Source organism: Vanessa atalanta, chromosome 3 (genome assembly GCF_905147765.1).
Source record: "Vanessa atalanta chromosome 3, ilVanAtal1.2, whole genome shotgun sequence".
In the NCBI taxonomy this organism is placed as follows: domain Eukaryota; kingdom Metazoa; phylum Arthropoda; class Insecta; order Lepidoptera; family Nymphalidae; genus Vanessa; species Vanessa atalanta.
This window is the reverse complement of record NC_061873.1, coordinates 9239257-9259523: the sequence shown is the minus strand read 5'-3', so window position 1 is coordinate 9259523 and position 20267 is coordinate 9239257. Positions and strand designations below refer to the sequence as shown.

The 20267-nt window shown below is 35.3% G+C and overlaps 1 protein-coding gene across 2 annotated transcripts; it reads left to right on the top strand.

The window, feature by feature from the left end:
• Positions 1-37: 37 nt before the first annotated feature.
• Positions 38-20220, top strand: LOC125076302 (inactive dipeptidyl peptidase 10). 2 transcript variants are annotated; one of them, XM_047688402.1, is made up of 17 exons: positions 38-158; positions 1041-1144; positions 2679-2877; positions 10450-10524; positions 11038-11090; positions 12075-12286; positions 12404-12624; positions 12748-12851; positions 13008-13137; positions 13213-13453; positions 13531-13596; positions 13844-14159; positions 14291-14440; positions 14635-14820; positions 14942-15099; positions 15502-15707; positions 16645-20220. In XM_047688402.1, the coding sequence occupies exons 1-17, from the start codon at positions 45-47 to the stop codon at positions 16771-16773; spliced, it is 2664 nt and encodes an 887-aa protein (XP_047544358.1). In that variant the 5' UTR covers positions 38-44; the 3' UTR covers positions 16774-20220. The 2 variants fall into 2 exon arrangements, with proteins under 2 accessions (XP_047544358.1, XP_047544365.1); XM_047688409.1 differs by lacking the exon at positions 13531-13596.
• The last annotated feature ends 47 nt before the right edge of the window (positions 20221-20267 follow it).

The following is a 20267-nucleotide window of genomic DNA, read 5'->3' as shown; positions in this document are numbered from 1 at the left end:
GGGCGGCGCGGTGGCGGGTGCGCGCGCGGCGGGTGCGGCGGCGCATGCACGCCACCGGCCACACGGACCGCTCGGGCGGCGGCGGCGGCGGCGGCTCCTGGCGCCTCCCGCCCGACGAGACGCTGCAGGTCGCCGACCCGAAATCTGCGAAAGAAGAGGTATAATATCTACAATATTAATTTATCCATACATTATTTAGAATATGTTCCAACAGTGTGCTATAACGTATTAATATACGTACGTAATTGATATACAGTTAAATAATTTGTGTATTTGAAAATAAAGTCCATAGTACTTTTTGGTGCAGATGTTTTTTCTAAAAAATATCGCCGCCTAAAATACTCAGCAGAGAGAATTGAGATAACTCTCTCTCTCTATCTCTATCTTTAGTGAAAATAATTATATGTATATAAAGAAAGACAGTACAATTTCTAAACTGGTGAATATGGATTAAATGGCGATCAACTTTAAATAGTATTAAAACTTTCTTAAAATTACTCTCAAGTAAAATTAAATATAGAAATGAACACAGCAAAAATACTTCATAATTTTAAATACCACTTCGTCAGTGCCAATTATAAAATGTTGCTTGAAAAGTGTTGGTTTTACCGTCCGTCCTTGCGAAATAAGTCCTCGTGCTGCGAGCCTCTCTCCGTGAGTGTTTGTCCGCATCCGCACCTACACGCTTAAGAGCGGATAAACTTTGTTGAAATCAAATTAAAAGGCAACATTTTATACATCAATATAAAACTACTAAATCTACTACTATTTTATAAGAGCAAAGGTTTTCCGTTTTTATGCTTCATTTATGTTAATAACAATAATTCATTTCGTACATGACGGTAAAGCAATCATCGTGTGTATGTCTGCACATGTCGAATGATATGATTGGACACATGCGTCCACCAATCCACATTGGAGCAGCGTGGTGGTATAAACCTTCTGTTCAAAAAGAGGACACTATAACCCAGCATGAAAAATTCATACGTACATAAAATTCACATTGATCAATTAATAACATTTTGATGACTTTCCCCTAGGATCTATACCCGGGAGATGGCCACAACTGGAGAAGCATCATATTTTCGTTGATGGTCATCAGTTTTGTGATCGCTGGTATCGTCACCGCCATATATTTATTAGGGTAAGTTTCTGTTTACTATAATGTCACTACGTATAATACATTTGCTTGTCTAATATTCAAAATATTGTTATATAACCATTAGAAAAATGTTTAACATAGGCGCGAGTGTAAACGAGACGGTTGAATAAAATATTGTTCATGAATTCTTTAAATAATGAATAATTTCGTTACAAATATACATTACAAGGCAGAATATAATTTATTTCTTTAAGAAGTATAGTAATATATATCATCAGATTTATCGTTAATATAAATGTTAATTAATTCATTTTTGATGTGGAGCTATTCTGTAAAAACAAACTAGAGTCTCATCGTAGAACACAATCGCAAAATGTCAGAAGGTAATATGCGACATTGAATATAATAATAATAATAATAATTAGAGTAAAAATCATTACAGCGTATAAACGTAAGCGTGCAAGTAGCAGCGTGTAAGTCGGTTTTCATCACTGCTGAATTTTGTTTAATTTATAAAATATTTCAAAATCTTTCACAAAATTGTCGAAGGAAAACATGTCCGAATTTCCAAGTGTACATTATTCTTTTTATAGTCTTTTTTCAATTCGATTTCAAAGCTCGAAAATATCTACAAAAAAGTCAGTTCACAAACAGAGGAGAAAAAGATACTAAGCTAGTTTATCTTTGCCTACGCACAAAAATAATATCGTATTAAGATAGTAACCAGAACATACTTTAAAATTCACAGCCGCATTGCGCACGTATAGTTGGCTACTGCGATTTCAGTATATCCGACGTTATTTCTTACATATGTACTACATCATATATATTTATTGCCATTCGGTACATCCAACGTACCTCGTATCCGATATTAGTGACGTAGCATGTGTGATTGCATGCAAGTTCGCATGTGAAAATCGTTTTGCGATGTTATACGTCGGACATAATTCACACGCGGAATTTCCCCTCTAGAAATACGGCCTGGGGCAACGAAATACAACAAATAAATCATTACTACTACAGATGTCGAACCGTGATTTTCCAGTGGTTAGAACACGAGCTTAACTTAACCGATTATTGCGGGTTCAAAACCAACTAAGCAGCACTGAAATTAAAAGTGCTAAATTAGTGTTTTTAATTAATCTCAATCTCGTCGGTGAATTAAACACGGTGAGGAAATCTATGTCTAACTTCAGTGAAATTCTGCCACTATTGTATCCACCGGCTTGTACTGGAACTGCGTGGCGGTATGCGCTCCAAACCTACCCCTCAGACAGTACTTTATTACTACACTTTATATAATACGCAGTAATACTTAGTATTGTAGTTACGTTCCGGTTTAAGGGTGAGTAAGCTAATGTAACTTAGCCACAAAGGACATAACATCTTAGTTCTCAAGGTTGGAGGTCCATTGGCTATGAAAGTAATGGTTATTATTTCTTAGAGCGCCAATGTTTATGAGCGATGGGGACCACTAACCATCACATGGCTAATTTGCGCATGTGCTTACCCATCTAATAAAAAAAGGAATTACATTAGTTATAATGATGCAATACTAAAACTATCTCTTTAACAGGTATGTGGACGAGTTACTTTACTGGTCCGGTCGTCGTATGCGACTCGACGAATTCTTGCGAGGAGACTTGACAGGCGAGCGACTACCCACCACTTGGGTCAGTTCCCATCAGCTCGTATACCAAGCGGACGACGGCGGTCTGTTGGCGCTCGATACCTTCAACAACTCCCTCACTGTACTCGTCACGAATCACACTCTCGTGAGTATAAGGTTTCTTTTATATATAGACAAGTAGATTAGAACTCTTGGATTTAAGCGAAAATCAAGATTTTAAATCTAGGCATACACACCTGACTTTAAATGTGCTTAATTCGTTTATAATTCATCGCGTGCTCAGTGAAGGAAGGATGCGTGATACGCATCTGTTGTATGGCATACTACGGCATGCGTAACCGCACAGAATCATCGAGGTAGAACAAGCTGTAAACCTTCTCCTTTAGAGAAAAGGAAATTACCCAGTTGTTCAACGTCTGAGAACTATTACAAGAATTTATGAATATTTATTTATTGTAATACTTTACAATCAATTAATCTCTTACGAAATTTATTACTTAGATTAAGTTAAAATATTAACGGATAGTGACTTTTATTGTAGTGACAATATGCAATCATAACATAAATAATAATATAACAAGGATATTAGTGTCTTAAAGATTATTTGTTAAATTTAACTTAACTTAACGAGACAAAGTCTAACAAAAACGTATTAATATTAAGGAAAGATTCATAAATTTTGTCAAATATTCTTGTAAATTGATTTATTTATGGTACGAGAAAAGAGACAAAATAGCTATCTTTTGGAACTATACATACGGGAGTACTATTAAACACGAAATGTATTTCGATATTACTTATTACTAATTGTAATATTTTCTAAGGATAAGTAAAACTGTCTGTTCCGTTTTAACGAAATCATTTTATATATGATATTACATAATGAAATATATGTATATGTATACGTATATAAAAACGAAGTCAAAAATATCCTTCAAACAAAGTACCGAAATAATAACTTATTACTACTTACTATCTCTCTATCTAATAATACTCTTATTACTTTGATAGAAATGAAAAAGTTATTTTTAAAACTCGTCAGTTTCTCGAACATAACAATGTTTTTAAAACGTAAAGAAGTTAAAACAGTGGACCGCAAACGCAATATCTGAAAGAACAAAGTAGAAAGTAATCACAGTTCAAGAAATGTCTTGATCTAAAGTTCATTTGCAACTCGTGGGAAATAAAATTAGTTCTACATTTAACATTTTCATTCGATTTAAATATTTTATAGTATATATATGTGTGGTGTTTATAGAACGAATAATACATTACTTACTTAAGTATATCGAAGTCAATGTTATTTAATAAATATTCATACATATGTTTCTTCATAAAAAAATTTAATCCCTTAATAGAATTTCAAAATTTATTCTGTTCACAATAACTATAATAATTTTAAGATCTTCAAATATATCAATGTTTTATTAAACTTTATAAGTATTGGTAATAATATTCGCTAAATATTTACTTATATTTTTTTTTTTGAGCCGAGATGGCCCAGTGGTTAGAACGCGTGCATCTTAACCGATGATTTCGGGTTCAAACCCAGGCAGGCACCACTGAAATTTCATGTGCTTAATTTGTGTTTATAATTCATCTCGTGCTCGGCGGTGAAGGAAAACATCGTGAGGAAACCTGCATGTGTCTAATTTCAACGAAATTCTGCCATATGTGTATTCCGCCAACCCGCATTGGAGCAGCGTGGTGGAATATGCTCCAAAACCTTCTCCTCAAAGGGAGAAGAGGCCTTTATCCCAGCAGTGGGACATTTACGGGCTGCTAATGCTAATTATTTACTTTTTATTGAAACCATAATTTAATTAATTCAAGTAGGCTCTCACGAGGAATCACTAGTCACCATTTTACAAAAAAAAAAAAAAAATTAACTAACGGGAACAGACTGTAAATAAAATTTTTCATTATATACACGTAATAATCATAAATAATGCAATTAAATCATCCTGTTTGAAATCCAAAGAATACTATAATTCCAAGCTGTTTTATAATAATAATAATAATAACCCCCCCATGGGACCACCTTGCCGTGGTGGGGGGGCTTAAGGGAAGGGACGAATGGTCATCAAGAACTTAACCATATATACCCTGTTAATAAACGAAACAGGAGATACATAAATTTAATAGCTGCTAATACCTTGGCTATGCCCTTCACAACTAACGGTCCCAAACCCAAAACCCAAATGGAGATGAGAAAAAAAGAATACAATTTACGGCCGCTTCCCGGGGTTCGCCGGGGCGCATCTGGAGCCGATGCTGGATGCTACAGCATGCGAACCATCGGTGGTGAGGAGCTGAGCAGGCGGGCACTCATCAACAAAATTGTTACAGCCGGTCGCTGTGAGTTGAACAGGCGGACTCACAACGTAGAAGCTACAGCCGATCCCTTGGGCAACGAAACAAATACCCCTTCGACACGCCCCCAGCATATGACCCAAGCAGAACACGAAAAGGATTCCGATATGCTTAACGATATAATTTCAGCTTCACCTTCACCCTTCAACTCATATGAATCACCTAGTTCATCTCCACTTTCATACCAGGTTTCATCAAGATCAAACACAATTTCACCTATGTCTGTGGATGTTGTGCAGGAGGCACATGCTATTGAACCTGCACCCGCCACAGGTACAAATCGTGCGCGTAAAAGATGGTCAGACGAAATGAATAAATTCATCTGGCGCACGTACCTCATTGCTACAAAATTGAACACCAGTAAAATATACCTTGCTCATCTACACCACGAATTTTCACTAAAATTTCCTCAGATGCAGGCATCTAGACAGAGACTAGGTGACCAATGCCGAGCTATAGTCAGAAATAAATTACTTTCTCAAGAAATATTAGAACAAATAAAAGAAGAAGTAACAGAGAGCCTACAACAAACCAACAACCAAGATAGAACACAAAATATTCAAACTAATTTAAGCATGCAAATACACAATAGCCACCAACAAGGTATAAAGCAGAGAAGAAGATGGACCACTGAGTATAATGAAACCATTATTAGAAACTACTACACAATTACAGAATTAGAAGCAAATAGATCAGCTTACCGTCAACCCCTTCATCAAGCGGTAATCGCAGAACACCCGGAATTATCAGAAGTAAGTGAACAGCGAATATCAGATCAGCTTAGAGTTATTTTAAATAACAAAATGATTAGTGATCAAAAACTTAAAGAAATCCGTGAAGAAATATCAAACGATCTTCGTTTGCGTCGTAACCATCTTGAAAATACTTCACAACACTTGACTATACCACAAAATACGGCATCCGCAGAAAACAACAACCACCCACATATATCACCACAAACACAACCAATACTAGACATCTCTACAATAGCTGAACAGGACCAAACCCCTAATTATCTAGATGTGGAAAAAATTAAAAAACAATACAACATTACATTAGAAAAATTTCAAAACACCAACCCAATTAGCCGTCCCTACATACCAAAACAAAACAGCTCAAGAAAACTAGCCCAAATTATTAATATCATTAACACCAAAGTACTGCCTCAACATATTTCAGTCGAACAAGATTTTGTGACCACTCATACACTTATTTACTGTGCTGCCTACACAGCGGCTACCTGCAATGGAACTAACATTAAGGACATAACTAGCCAACCTTGCCAACTCCAGAAAAGAATACCCGCATGGCAGAAAAGGTTACAGAAAAAGATACAGAATCTCAGAAGAGACATCGGAAGACTCACAGAACATATTAACGGCAATAGGACAAATAGGCTTACCTTACTAGTAGAAGCGATAAAAAATAAATACAAAATACACTCTCAACATGAAGAACCTAACTCTAGTAACGAACATTTTCTTGACACCCTCAAACAAAAACTAAATGCCGCATCTAGTAGGCTGAAAAGATATTTAAATTGCACTCTTAGAAAATCACAAAACACACAATTCTGTAATAATGAGAAAAAGTTTTATAGAATCTTATCATCTGCCACACAACACAACACTAATACAAATACACAAGACATAACACCACCACCAGCCAATGCAATACATACTTTCTGGTCTAACATATGGAGTGATCCAGTAGGTCACAATACAGACGCTGCGTGGCTAGATACAGACCACGAAGTAATTAATTCTATCGAACCTATGAATTTTGAACATATATCTGTAGAAGTTTTCATGCGAGTACTCAATAAGGCGAACAACTGGAAATCACCTGGTAGTGACCATATACACAACTATTGGTATAAAAAGTTCACATCAACCCATTCATTACTACACAAACACATGAACAATTTCATTCAAACACCAAACATAATGCCGCACTTTGTTACACAGGGCCTTACCTTCATGATACCAAAAGACACTGACCATCAAAATCCAGCTAAATATCGTCCAATTACTTGCCTGCAAACCATTTACAAAATACTTACAGGATGTATCACTGAACTCCTACACGAACATATTGCCGTTAACAATATTCTTGCTGAAGAACAAAAAGGATGCCGAAAAGGTAGACAAGGTTGCAAAGAACAGCTCGTAATAGACTCAGTAACAATGAAACATGCTATTTCTAAGAAAAAAAATATTAATACCATGTATATAGACTACAGGAAAGCTTTTGACTCCATACCACATAGCTGGCTTCTTTATGTATTACATCACTATAAAGTTCACCCACAACTTATTTATTTCCTTGAAAACTCTATGCAAAACTGGAAAACAACTCTTAAAATCACGGGACATGCTAATACTGAAACACCTGACATCTTAATACGACGAGGAATCTTTCAAGGCGACGCCCTTAGCCCACTGTGGTTTTGCCTAGCGCTAAATCCTCTCTCAAATATGCTCCAAAAATCCAATCTCGGCTACATTATTACCACTCCACACAAAGACACCACTCTCACACACCTCATGTACATGGATGATATTAAGTTATACAGTAACACAATACAATCACTACATCACCTTGCAGATATCACCCAAACTTTCTCAAAGGACATACACATGGAATTTGGAATAGATAAGTGTAAAACATTTTCGGTCAAAAATGGAAAAATCGTCCCAAATAGCTACATGTTAGAATCAGGAAATATTATTGAACCTTTAGAAGAAGAAACTACTTATAAATACTTAGGCTTTCAACAAGCTCGGAAGATTAACCAAAAAGAAACAAAAAATAGCCTTAAAACTAAATTCAAACACCGCCTAAATATCCTTTTCCGATCTCAACTCAACTCCCACAATTTATTTAAAGCAATCAATAGTTACGCAATCCCAGTACTTACATATTCTTTCGGCATAATTAACTGGTCCCAATGTGAGCTCCACAACCTTCAACGTATCATTAATACTACTCTAACTGCCCACCGAAAACACCATCCTAGATCTTGTGTCCAAAGAATGACTCTACCCAGAGGTGAAGGCGGACGAGGCTTAATAGATATAGTCAATCTGCATAACAAGCAAATTACATCCCTGAGACACTACTTCCATCAACGCTCAGAATACTCTCCACTTCATGAAACAGTAACGCTCGCAGACAAACGCTTCACCCCACTAAACCTTAAAGACCGACATCCGCAAAAAAACGAACGGATTACTGACATGAACGAAAAAACTGCTTTATGGAGACAGAAATCCCTTCATGGAAGACACCACCACGATTTACAGCAATCACATGTTGACAAAGCAGCGTCAAACGCTTGGCTGAGGCGTGGTGAACTGTTCCCAGAAACGGAAGCTTTTATGTTAGCGATCCAGGATCAAGTCATTGATACCCGGAACTACCAGAAGCACATAATACGCACCTCTAATCTTCAATCAGATGCATGCCGACACTGTCATTCTAATCCTGAAACCATTCAACATATAACTTCTGCTTGCCGAGCCCTTGCACAAACTGACTATAAACATCGACACGACCAAGTGAGCGCTATTATACACCAACATCTAGCACACAAGTATAATTTTATAGATAAGAAGATCCCATACTATAAATACAAACCCGACACCATACTAGAAAATAACAGATACAGGATATACTGGGATAGAACCATAATCACAGATAAAACAATACATTTCAATAGACCCGATATCACACTACATGACAAAATTAATAAAACTGTTTATCTTATTGACATAGCTATCCCTAACACTCACAACATACAGTCGACAATTTCGGAAAAGCTTAGTAAATATCAAGACTTAGCAATAGAACTGAAACGTCAGTGGCGTGCAGACACCATTCATATTGTTCCCATAGTCATCTCATCAACTGGGATCGTACCTAAAAGCCTACAACGCAGTCTCGATATATTACACATATCTCATCACACTAATCATTTACTCCAAAAGGCAGTAATCCTCAACACTTGCCGCCTCACCCGCAAGTTCCTTACGACCTCATCCATCTCAGCTGCCATTACCTAGCTCCTACTAGCGCTTGGCTACGGCCCGTGTGTGTAGGATTTAGTTACCTCATAAGAGAGAAAAAGTAAAATAACAATATAAATAATAATAATATTCAGTCAGGTGAAGCATAAAAATAAAGACTTTAAAATTTTACGACGTACCTGAGCAGTTAGGGAACAAAGTTTTAAATGTTATGCAGCGTGGGAATTGCTAAAGCGCCTCTTAAAATTATCCCGTAAATTTTCCTTGAAACTGAGTCCGGTCAAAGTTCCGTAGTTTCAAACAATGCAAATTCAATTTCCCCACCTGAATTGCCTGTTAGCATCGTGCGAGGTGCGCAGTGCTGTAAGCTGGCTGCTGGCTGCCAATACCGGTCACAAACTGCGGCTAAACCGCATATTACAAAGACTTGCTACGAGTAGCCACATGATATTAGATGTGACACCGTATATTAATATCATAAGACATCGTAAATAGGATGCTCATATCTGCCTGCCCTACACGGTCATAAATAAATTTGCCCTAAGTATTTATTGTTTGTTTTTATTTTATTATTTACAAATTTAGTTTTCAATTTTTTTTATATATAATCCCCTCATTGTTTCCAACATATTTTGTAATCTTACTAAAACTTCCATAAATATCAAGCTGTACTTCAACACTATTGCATCATTGCAATAGATTTGAAGCTGATTGTTATAAGGTATATACATGTCCCTGCCCCGACTTAGCACAGATCCACATAAATATAATTTATATTGAAGACCATACAAGGAAAAAGTCTTGTTTTTTTGGGCCAGGGCCTTCGCAGGACAACCTTGCATGTTTCATTATAATCAGATAAATATTTTAGGAACGAATACACGAAAAAATTAGAAATATCGATTGATATAAAAATATTGTGATTGTGTAGATAATATTAAATATTTTTTTTAAATGACGATTCGAAAGCACTTGGACACAAGTGTTTGATTATCATATTTATATTATTATGCTGGAGAGTTCATATGATTGGTTCTAATCTCAAGAACTACAAGTCGGATTTGAGTTATGATAACTCATATAGAATTATTGAGTTGAGTTTGGGCTATAAAATGGTTATTATTCATGCTCAAATTATCAAGATAAAATAATATATCTCGAAAATAATTTACTAAGTTATATAATACCAATCTGGCTTTCTAAATTCTATATTTTTTTTTTTTTTTTATAAACTGAACATCACTTACACATATTAAACTAACAGGATATAAGGTAATGGTACGTTTTTTAATGCTATTTATCATTTATACATCCAGAGGCAGCTCAATGTACGCGGATATCAGTGTTCTCCAAACCTTCGCTATGTGTTGTTCCAACACAATATCAAGGAGGTACGTCTATACAAAACGTAAAAATAAGTTAAATTATCTTTCATTACTTGTAACGTCAGTATAGTAATACCGGGTTAGTACCGCCGTATGGTAAGTGGTCACATCTGCCTAAGTTACGGCATACCCAAATGCACAGGAGGTGTGATAAAAGCACAGGTGCACAGTGTTTTCTCTCACTTTCATAATTCAGTATTGTTCCTGCACTAACAGCCCTACTTGGGAGCGTTAACAATTTTCTCAATATTTTGTTCTTAACGCAACCGGAGTTTTGGAGCAACGGAATCAAATCATTATCACCTACTAGACCAACGACTAAGCCGTAAATAAATATAAACTATTTCTGATACTGCAAATGCGTCGCCAACTATAAAATCTAAGATGTTACGTCCCTTGGGCCTGTAATTACACTTCACTCGCCCCTTAAGTGGAAAACAGAAATAAAGTATTGTACCCAAAGGTAATATTATAACGGAAGATTAATTTCGCAAATAAACGTCACTATTTATGTTATAGGTTTATCGACGAACCTTCACGGCACACTACACAGTTTATGACGTCACAAATGAGTAAGACTTTTCATGTGTGCTAATTTATCGTTTTGTAGATTTTTAATATTGTTTTAAATGTGCCTTGAAAATGCTTTTAGCTGCTTATGATATGCTTATGGATGTTAGTTATTTGTGTTTAAGCTTCATAGAATACTGGTATATTTAAAAATGTAAATTTATTTTTTTAATACTATATGATATGGCTACATGTTTAGAGGGGATGGAAATAAAGAGGGTGCGGTCGGTGCCCTGAGCTAAAAGGGCGCTGTTATTTCAATAGTCGCTCGAAAGGCTCTTCCGCTCTATAAACGGGCGAGAATTTTATTAAGTACGAATTAATTGTAAGAATTAATTCTAACATTTATAATAAGTATCTTTATTAAATTTAATATATTATTAAGATGAGTGGAGTAATGTCTTTGTGTACTTAAGAATATCGTTTTGCATGATGCAAGAACATACAAGCGTGAATCGATTCCTATAATATGACATGTGGTGAGAAAAAAAATAACGATGCGGCATGACTTTGAAGTTTAAGATTTTCTTTATTTGATTTCAGAAGTTTTTATGCACGTTTTAAACGAACATTTTTTTGAAAGTTTCAGCATGTTTCAAATATAAATCTATTTTTTAATCATAATTTAATATTTACAATACAATTAAAAGACAAAAGGAAGTTCAATGCGCATTTATATAATGTTTAAGCTAAGTTGAAAAGTAAAAAGATGTCTCCCGTAACTTACAGTCGAGATTTATTGTTTTTCAAGTTCCTCTACAAAGACCTTTCTTTAAAGCAGACTTATTTACTTACTTCTAAATAAATTTGTTTCAGAACTGTACTACACTTACCTTTTTAGAGGACAATTTTCAAATCTTTGCGAAATTTAAATACCTAAATAATTAAAATTGTTTCACAAATTATTTTATTTTAGTTTTTTAAAATACGCTTTTTGATAACAGTTTTAATAAATCGACCCTTAAATAAAACCTTGTTTTTCTTAGCCACCACATCCCCTTGTTCGGTGAAGGTCAAAGCAGTTGGGAATGGCAGCACGCTGCATGGCTCGGTACAGAGGGCGCACTATTGCTCGTCGCAGATAACGAGGTCCTCGCCAGACCAGCACCCCCAGCTCGGAGAGCACCTCTGCTCCGTCTTACGACCGATGCTAGTTCGGGTCGCGTGTACAATGGAGTATCGGATTGGTTATACCAAGGTTGGTGAACCAACTGTTTAGGGACATTTGCCGTAAAATAAATTTACTATTTGCTAAACGCTCTTCTTGCAAGAATTAAATTAAGCTTTAAATCTAAACAATTTTTGTTCCTAACAGAGGAGGTGACAAAAACAGCATCAGCAACTTGGGGATCTACAGACGGCACTTTCGTTTTGTACGTCCAATATGACGACAGCAAGGTGTCGGAGCTGAGATTTCCCCACATATCCGAAGGGATAGGTGGCACTGGTGCGTCCAGATCAGGCTTCCTGCTCCCGACCCTCAACAACAGTATTCCCTCTGTCTTCCCTGATCACATTACTGTGAGATACCCCACGGTAAATATGAGTCTTCAAATTCAAAACTATATTAAGTAACATTAAAATATATTTATTTAAATATATATAGTTATTTATTTTTGTAACGCATATTTGTCTGATAAATTCTTTTTTGATTCTCAGCCTGGCAGCTCCATACCTCAAGTCACTTTATGGATAATAGCGGTTCAAAATGTAACTTCACCTCCCAGATGGGAAGTCAAGCCTCCTAGTACATTAGATGGAATGTAAGAACAGCCAATTTGCTTTTTCTAGCTATCATTTAAACATTAATAATTAAAAAGCTGTTATTGTGGCATTCAAACGAAACGAAAATATTTAATATAAATAATTTATGTAACTAAATAACTTTATTTGTATATATAATTTATTATCGATTTCAGTGAATATTATCTCATATCAGCCCAATGGGTGGGCAAAGAAAACTCTCACATTGGCGTAGTATGGATGAACCGAGCTCAAAATTATACCGTTTACAGCAGCTGTTATGCACCAAATTGGACGTGCACAGAGGTATCGAAAGCTTAGTTTATTTTAATATAATTTATATTGGACATTTTATAATTCTAAGATTTTGTTTTTTCATAGACGCATTCTGAAAAGGCGACTGATGAACCTTGGCTAGAAGTCCATCAACAACCTGTTTATTCGGAAGATGGCAGCGCATTTTTACTTCTAGCAGCAGTACAAGAAGGCGGAGGCCAATACTACACACACATAAAACATGTCGATGTATTGCGCCAGCGCATGGCTGTTTTATCGCACGGTAAAGTGGAAGTCGCGAAAATCCTGGCGTGGGATCAGGAAAATCATTTAGTTTATTATTTAGGTAAGAATATTTACCATTAGATACTAAATATATTTTTATTTTAGTACATTCATATATTCGTTTTTCTTTTATTGAAGGTTTTGACAACGAAAAGTTTCACTCACATAATCAGGAACCCGATATGGCCACCGAAGCTAATCGAATTAAGTATAAGAATTCATTGCAGCTGAGTGGTGTTTGTTGAATAGTGCAGTTGCCTCAGTTACTAACCTGATGTCATTTAGTTCACCTTATTTGCTTAGCTCATTGTCTCTTTAGTTCCAAAAAGCGTATTATTTTATATTGTGTATTAGAAGTGTGTTGGAGTTGTGTAAGCTGTCAGATTTGTGGATTTTGGTTTGAGCTTTGTTCCATTAAAACTGTGGTTTTGAAAAATGATTTCTATTATAGGTAGTGCCGATAGACCGGGACAGAGACAAGTGTACGTGGTGCGAGATCCTAGCTACGGTGGAGGAAGCAACTCCGTTAGGGCCCGCGCTGAGCGAGAAGAGCCACGTTGCTTAACTTGCGAGCTAGCTGTGTGGCCAGCTCGTTTGCATTACGCAAATTGCACTTTCTGGAGTGCCACATTCTCTCCTGCGAAACCAAAGCTAGGAATAACGCACTATGTTCTTGAATGTATGGGCCCTGGTCCACCGCTTGCTGGACTTCATGACGCTAGAACACATAAGTTAGAAAGAATATTATACGATACGAGGCCTTATAGGTGAGATCTGTTATATTCCGAACAATTATTAGTTTCATCTTAAAATATTTAAAAAAAACGAACGTGATGTTTTTAAAAAAAATGGTATAAATATATGCCCTCTAATACGACTTCCTCATTACAAACTTCAGATCAGTACGATTACGTGAGTTGGCATTACCAACGAGAAGATCATTTGACGTGCAGTTAAGTAGTGGGTCCAAAGCCCGAGTTCAACTATTCCTTCCGCCTTCATGGCGAGAGGAACTTCGTGATGCTGCCTTTCCAGTTCTCGTTCATGTGTAAGATATATTCATTATGTTAGAATATTTATTTCTGATTCGATTACTATTTATTGTGTCAACACAAGTACCAACGTGCCGACATTAAAAATGTTGGCATTGACATGGGTCTAAACATTATTATGGAATGAGGATTTTTTTGATAAGTGATTAGAATATGACATCGGTTTAAAGTACATTAATTATTATTGCAGGGATGGGCGGCCTGGAAGTCAACAAGTAACTGACCAGTTTCTTGTAGACTGGGGAACGTATATGTCCTCACGTAATGACGTAGTTTACGTTAAATTAGACGTAGCAGGAGCAAGAGGTCTTCCTCGAGCACTGCTCCGCGGTCGCCTCGGTGGAGTCGAGGTGGCTGACCAGTTGGCTGTTATTAGGCACGTTTATAATCAAAATTATAGTATAACTGCTTCTGAATACATCACTTACCTTATTATATTTACCTAAGAGCATGTTATACATATACAATAAAGAAAATATTGAAATTTAAACTTTCAGATATTTATTAGAAACCTTCAAATTTTTGGATGTAACACGTGTAGCTGTTTGGGGTTGGGGATACGGCGGCTACGTAACAGCGATGCTTTTGGGTTCTCAACAATCAACGCTAAAGTGCGGTATAGCCGTCTCGCCGATAACGGACTGGCTGTATTACAGTAAGCGTTTCGATATTTTCTAAAATATAAACTCACCAATAAAAAAAAGCTAACGAACCAAGTTCGTTCTTTCACTTTATACATCAAACGCAAAAGCTTTAAGTGTACTTTACTGACGCGTTTGGCTCTCAGCTCTTTACTGATTTGCAATCCACTCTACACAATTTAGTCGTTGAAAAATATACAATTTTTAAGGTAAATCGCTCATTTTTAAAACGTTACTTGTGTTCTAAATGTATTAATATTGTTTGCGTATTGATAAATATTTAATTAACTATATGACTAAAACAAAGACACAGAGAAAATACGGATAAAAATAAGATCCTTTCTTGTTGAAGAAATATGATTCTGTAATACAAGTTATTCCAATTTTTATATAACAAAATGCTGTGCATATTTTAGACGCAGCGTTCACGGAGCGCATCCTGGGTATGCCGTCTATCAACTACAAGGGCTACGTGGAGGCTGACGCGTCGCAGCGCGCGCACCACGTGCCGCGACACGCGCTCTACCTCATCCACGGCATGGCCGACATGAGCGCGCCCTACCCGCACGCGCTGCAGCTGGCGCGCGCGCTCACCGACGCCGGCGTGCTCTTCCGATACCAAGTAAGACTCATCATTTGTATTCTAGATATAAATATATACTAGTCATTTTAAATTACAAGTATCTGGTACTACACGCAACACTTTACCGAAAAACGTGTGTTTAAATCCGATCAGGATCATTACCAGCGAGATGTCACAATATGGTAAAATTTTGATTACATATGATTGAACTTGTGCATAGCATTGACTTTTTGATTCAATACACCGCATACATAGTACCGCGGCGTAGACTTTTTCTAACATTGGAAAAAACAGTGTCCCTTAGCATCTGTCACTGTTTAATTACGTTACCTGCGACAGCACCTAGCATATAATAGCAAGATTATCTTATTTTAGAGGTTAGAACGCGTGCATCTTAACCGATGATTTCGGTTTCAAACCCAGGCAGGCTCCACTGAATTTTCATGTGCTTAATTTGTGTTTATAATTGATCTCGTGCTCGGCGGTGAAGGAAAACATCGTGAGGAAACCTGCATGTGTCTAATTTCAACGAAATTCTGCCACATGTGTATTCCGCCAACCCGCATTGGAGCAGCGTGGTGGAATATGCTCCAAACCTTCTCCTCAAAGGGAGAGGAGGCCTTTATCCCAGCAGTGGGACATTTACGGGCTGCTAATGCTAATGCTAATGCTATCTTATTTACCTATCCGGTCACCTAATTACTATTTCTTCGATATTCATATAAAACATTGCAACGGATAATCCCGGCGCTTTGTAATTTAGCCGTGAAGAAAGTGACTGTTTTTTTCTGAATTCGAGTTTGGTTAAATTTAACTTATATATATTTGTATAATTAAATAAAAAGTTTACCTATAGGAAAGAAATATTTATGTCTATAATATTTTATTACAATAATACGCAACTTATTTGCTTAAAAGTTACCCAAGAATGCAATTTGTAAAATACTTTAAATGCAATTTTTTTCTTTCAATTCAGGCGTATGCTGATGAAGGGCATGACTTGAAAGGCGTCATCGAGCACGTATACAGGTCTATGGAAGACTATCTCCGAGAGTGCCTCTCTCTTGATCCAGAAGACACCAAGCTGCCTCCACCAGATAGATAAAATTAATCATTCATAATAAGTCCTGATAAGTTTTGCGATATTACATTCTTTAATTTTAATATAATGATTATTATGTATAGTTGTTATCATATTTTGTAAATATGTAAATGAGATAGTGCTTTAAATTGTGTTCTCAGATAAATTTAATTTACGCCTTCCTAGAAGGACGCTAGATAATATGTATATCATGTATGTGAGTAAAATGTAACTAATATAATATTGAAACATGCTAATATTATGAAAACGTTCAAACCATAAATAATAACGGGATTCCCCGAAATTAAATAAAAAAAAAATACGTACCTAATTTATAGTTTAAGAAAGAAAGTTATAAATCGGGCTAATTGAATTAAATTAATTTTTCATATCGATATATTTCTAGTACGCTCCATTGACATCGCTTAAGCAACTCGCCTTTCTATGGACTAAAAAATATCACCTATGATAAGAATTTTAATCTTGAAAAGTAACCTAATTAGAGCTGTGCGAGATTTAAAAGCTGCAACGATCATTCGACGCGTCTTATAACGCTATTGTGCTCGTGAACTCCTCTCTCTGGATATTGTGTATATATTGTGATCATTATTCATAGCGATTCGAGCTTTACCCTTTAGGCTTTACGGTAACCCTTTCTACTTCCATCTTTTTAAAACTATTGTACTCTAACCGTATTAACGTTATTGATACATAATTATTACATACCCTGTTCTTATCGATAATTTTACGATAACATTTTTTATATCTTTTCTTATAACTCTCATAAAATATTAAAATAAATAACGTTAAAAAAATAAAATAATGAGGAGCTTATCCTTTAGGGAATCTATTAGGCCTTTTACAACATAGATTTTATTTGTCAACATTGTGTTACAGAATTTTAAAATAATGTTTTATAATATTATAGTGCTGTTAAAGATACCTCATGCGGACGTGTGAACGTATATATGTAGGACTAATTATTATATATGACAGATCCTTCATATTTGTATTCGATTGTAATATTTAGAAAAAAAGTGACCTTGTTCATCCTCTATTCCTCAGCTGCTTTTGCACCATAATTCGTATCCAATCTAAACCTCTAGTCACTAAGTCAGTCGAATAATTATTAAACGTCGCCTCTATCACATTCACATAATCACGATACTTTGAATATATTTAATTCAAGTTAATTTAACTGTTCGACGATTAAATAAATTAATTTATATTATTTAAAATATAATTTATAAACGAAAATCCTTGAAATATATGAAGTAATAAGTCGGACCAGTTAGTCTTCACATACAAATATCAAAACTATTCGTATTTAATTATATGTTGGAATTATATGGTTCATGTAGTCACTGTCTCACCTTAAGCCTCTGAAATAATAATAAAAACTTAAGAAGCATGTACAAAGTAGAGTAAATGAGCTAGAAATTGCCTTCGACTTTACTTAAATGAACGTCGCAGATGACCAGACTTGTTCGGAATTCGGAGACTAATCGGTAACCATGAAGTTAGTATATGTAGAGACACGATACTAAATTAAAGAGACAATTATTGCTGTTGTGAATTAAGAGTACTGAAAAGTGAAAAAAAATAGTTGGTCAATTTAATATGAAAATGTCCTTTATGATTAGAATTTTTAAACATATTATGAGAATAGAGACAGAATGGTTAGTTTATATGAACGCAATGTTCATTTAACCTTAACTGAGACATTAGTAGGTAACTCGTTGTTGTATAGGTATAATATTGTCAACCGATATTATTGGTAAGTGTTATCGGATACCTGCATAGACGCATATCGTACATTCCATGTTTGTGAAGACTGCCAATTTGGTCTAAATTTTACAATTAAATTACCTACGATATGTCGATGACATTAATTTCAAACGCCGTTATGGTCTTAAGGATGCTGTGATTCTTCTATTGCAAAATTTTATCGATATTGTATAAAATATATTAAATAAATATGTCTGCATCTGATATACGTAGGCCTAGTCAAATCGAATTCGTTGTATTTATTAAAACTAACTCTAAGGTTAACAATAATTTAGAACTTTTAAAATTCTTCCATAAATAAATAAAATATTACATGATATTGCTTTCATCCGTGAAATATATAACAAACCTAGACAATATATTACGGGCTATGTATACATCACAAAATAATATGAAAATTTTATAGGTATTATAAATATGAGAGAGTTCGGAAACCGGGTGCTTTAAATTTTACATCATGTTATATTGATTTCATTAGCGAAAAGTTCTATAGTTATACACGAGTAAATAAGTACGTTATATGACCTGCTGCTACGAGGAATAATAATAAAAGTGCTTGCGAGGTTGAGTACCAACTCTACGATACCTTAATTATTAGAATGAGGAATTCTCAATGGGATTCTTATAAATTGAAATTATCGGTATAATATAACACCAATTTAAAAACATGTAGTTGTAATATCGATCAATGTGACAGGTCGTTATTAAATATCAATTCAGTATTAAAATCACTCAATGATTTGCACGCTGCTTCTCTCGACGGTCACTTTTCCTTTCATAATAGTCCTTTGGTCTTCCAATGTAGCGAAAGCTTCCAATACAATAGATAGTACTCTTGGGAAAAATTTAGGAACTATGTGATGACTATGTCAATTATTTCCTTATCTCAACTCAGGACTGCTACATTTTATTTTAATAATGTTTTTGGGTCTATTTAAATAATTAGTTGTAGACTTCTGTCCTAGTTTCCTCAGATACACTAGATGTGTTGTTAATGTCGGTCAGTAACGCTGTGTCTTTAGAATTATTCTGCAAGAACACTTGACTACACTCGATACGTTACCATAATAAACATGCAATATCTTATTTTAATCATTTTCCTTTTTGGAATTAACAAAAAAAAATACAATAATGATTATATTTTGTTTTAAGGCAAATATTATGTTTTTTTAAAAAAGGATTTTTTTTTATAAAATTTAACACAAAACATATTATTTTGAAAATTTGATTTTAATTTTGGCGGAGTGATAAATACATCGAGTGTAGTTAAGATGCAGTGTAGTGTCCGCCTTCGTAACTGTAGACTGTCACAGATTGCTCCTTAGCGATTAGATCGATGGAAAGCGCGCTGTTGAACACAATAATATACAATTTTCTCTTATCTAATAAACTATTGAAAGCCTGTCTCTGTCTTAACCTGAAACTGTTGTCGTTAGACTAGCGAGTCACATTCGTTACAAGATACAGGGCAATCTTTTAAATTATTGTATTCAGTAACGCGCCGTTTGATGGCCCTAGAGAAAATTTATATTCTACGTTGTTGTTAATCAGTGTTATAAATCTTATCGTCTCGTTTAAGAGTTACAGTGTTGTATAGATCGGTATGTTTATTTGTAAATTCTGAGATTATTCTGTTATTAATGTAAAGTTTCTTTGAATAAATAAAATTTTCATAATCGTTAATGTGTAAATTTCATTTCGTACATAATCCCTTTCGATACATATTTCTT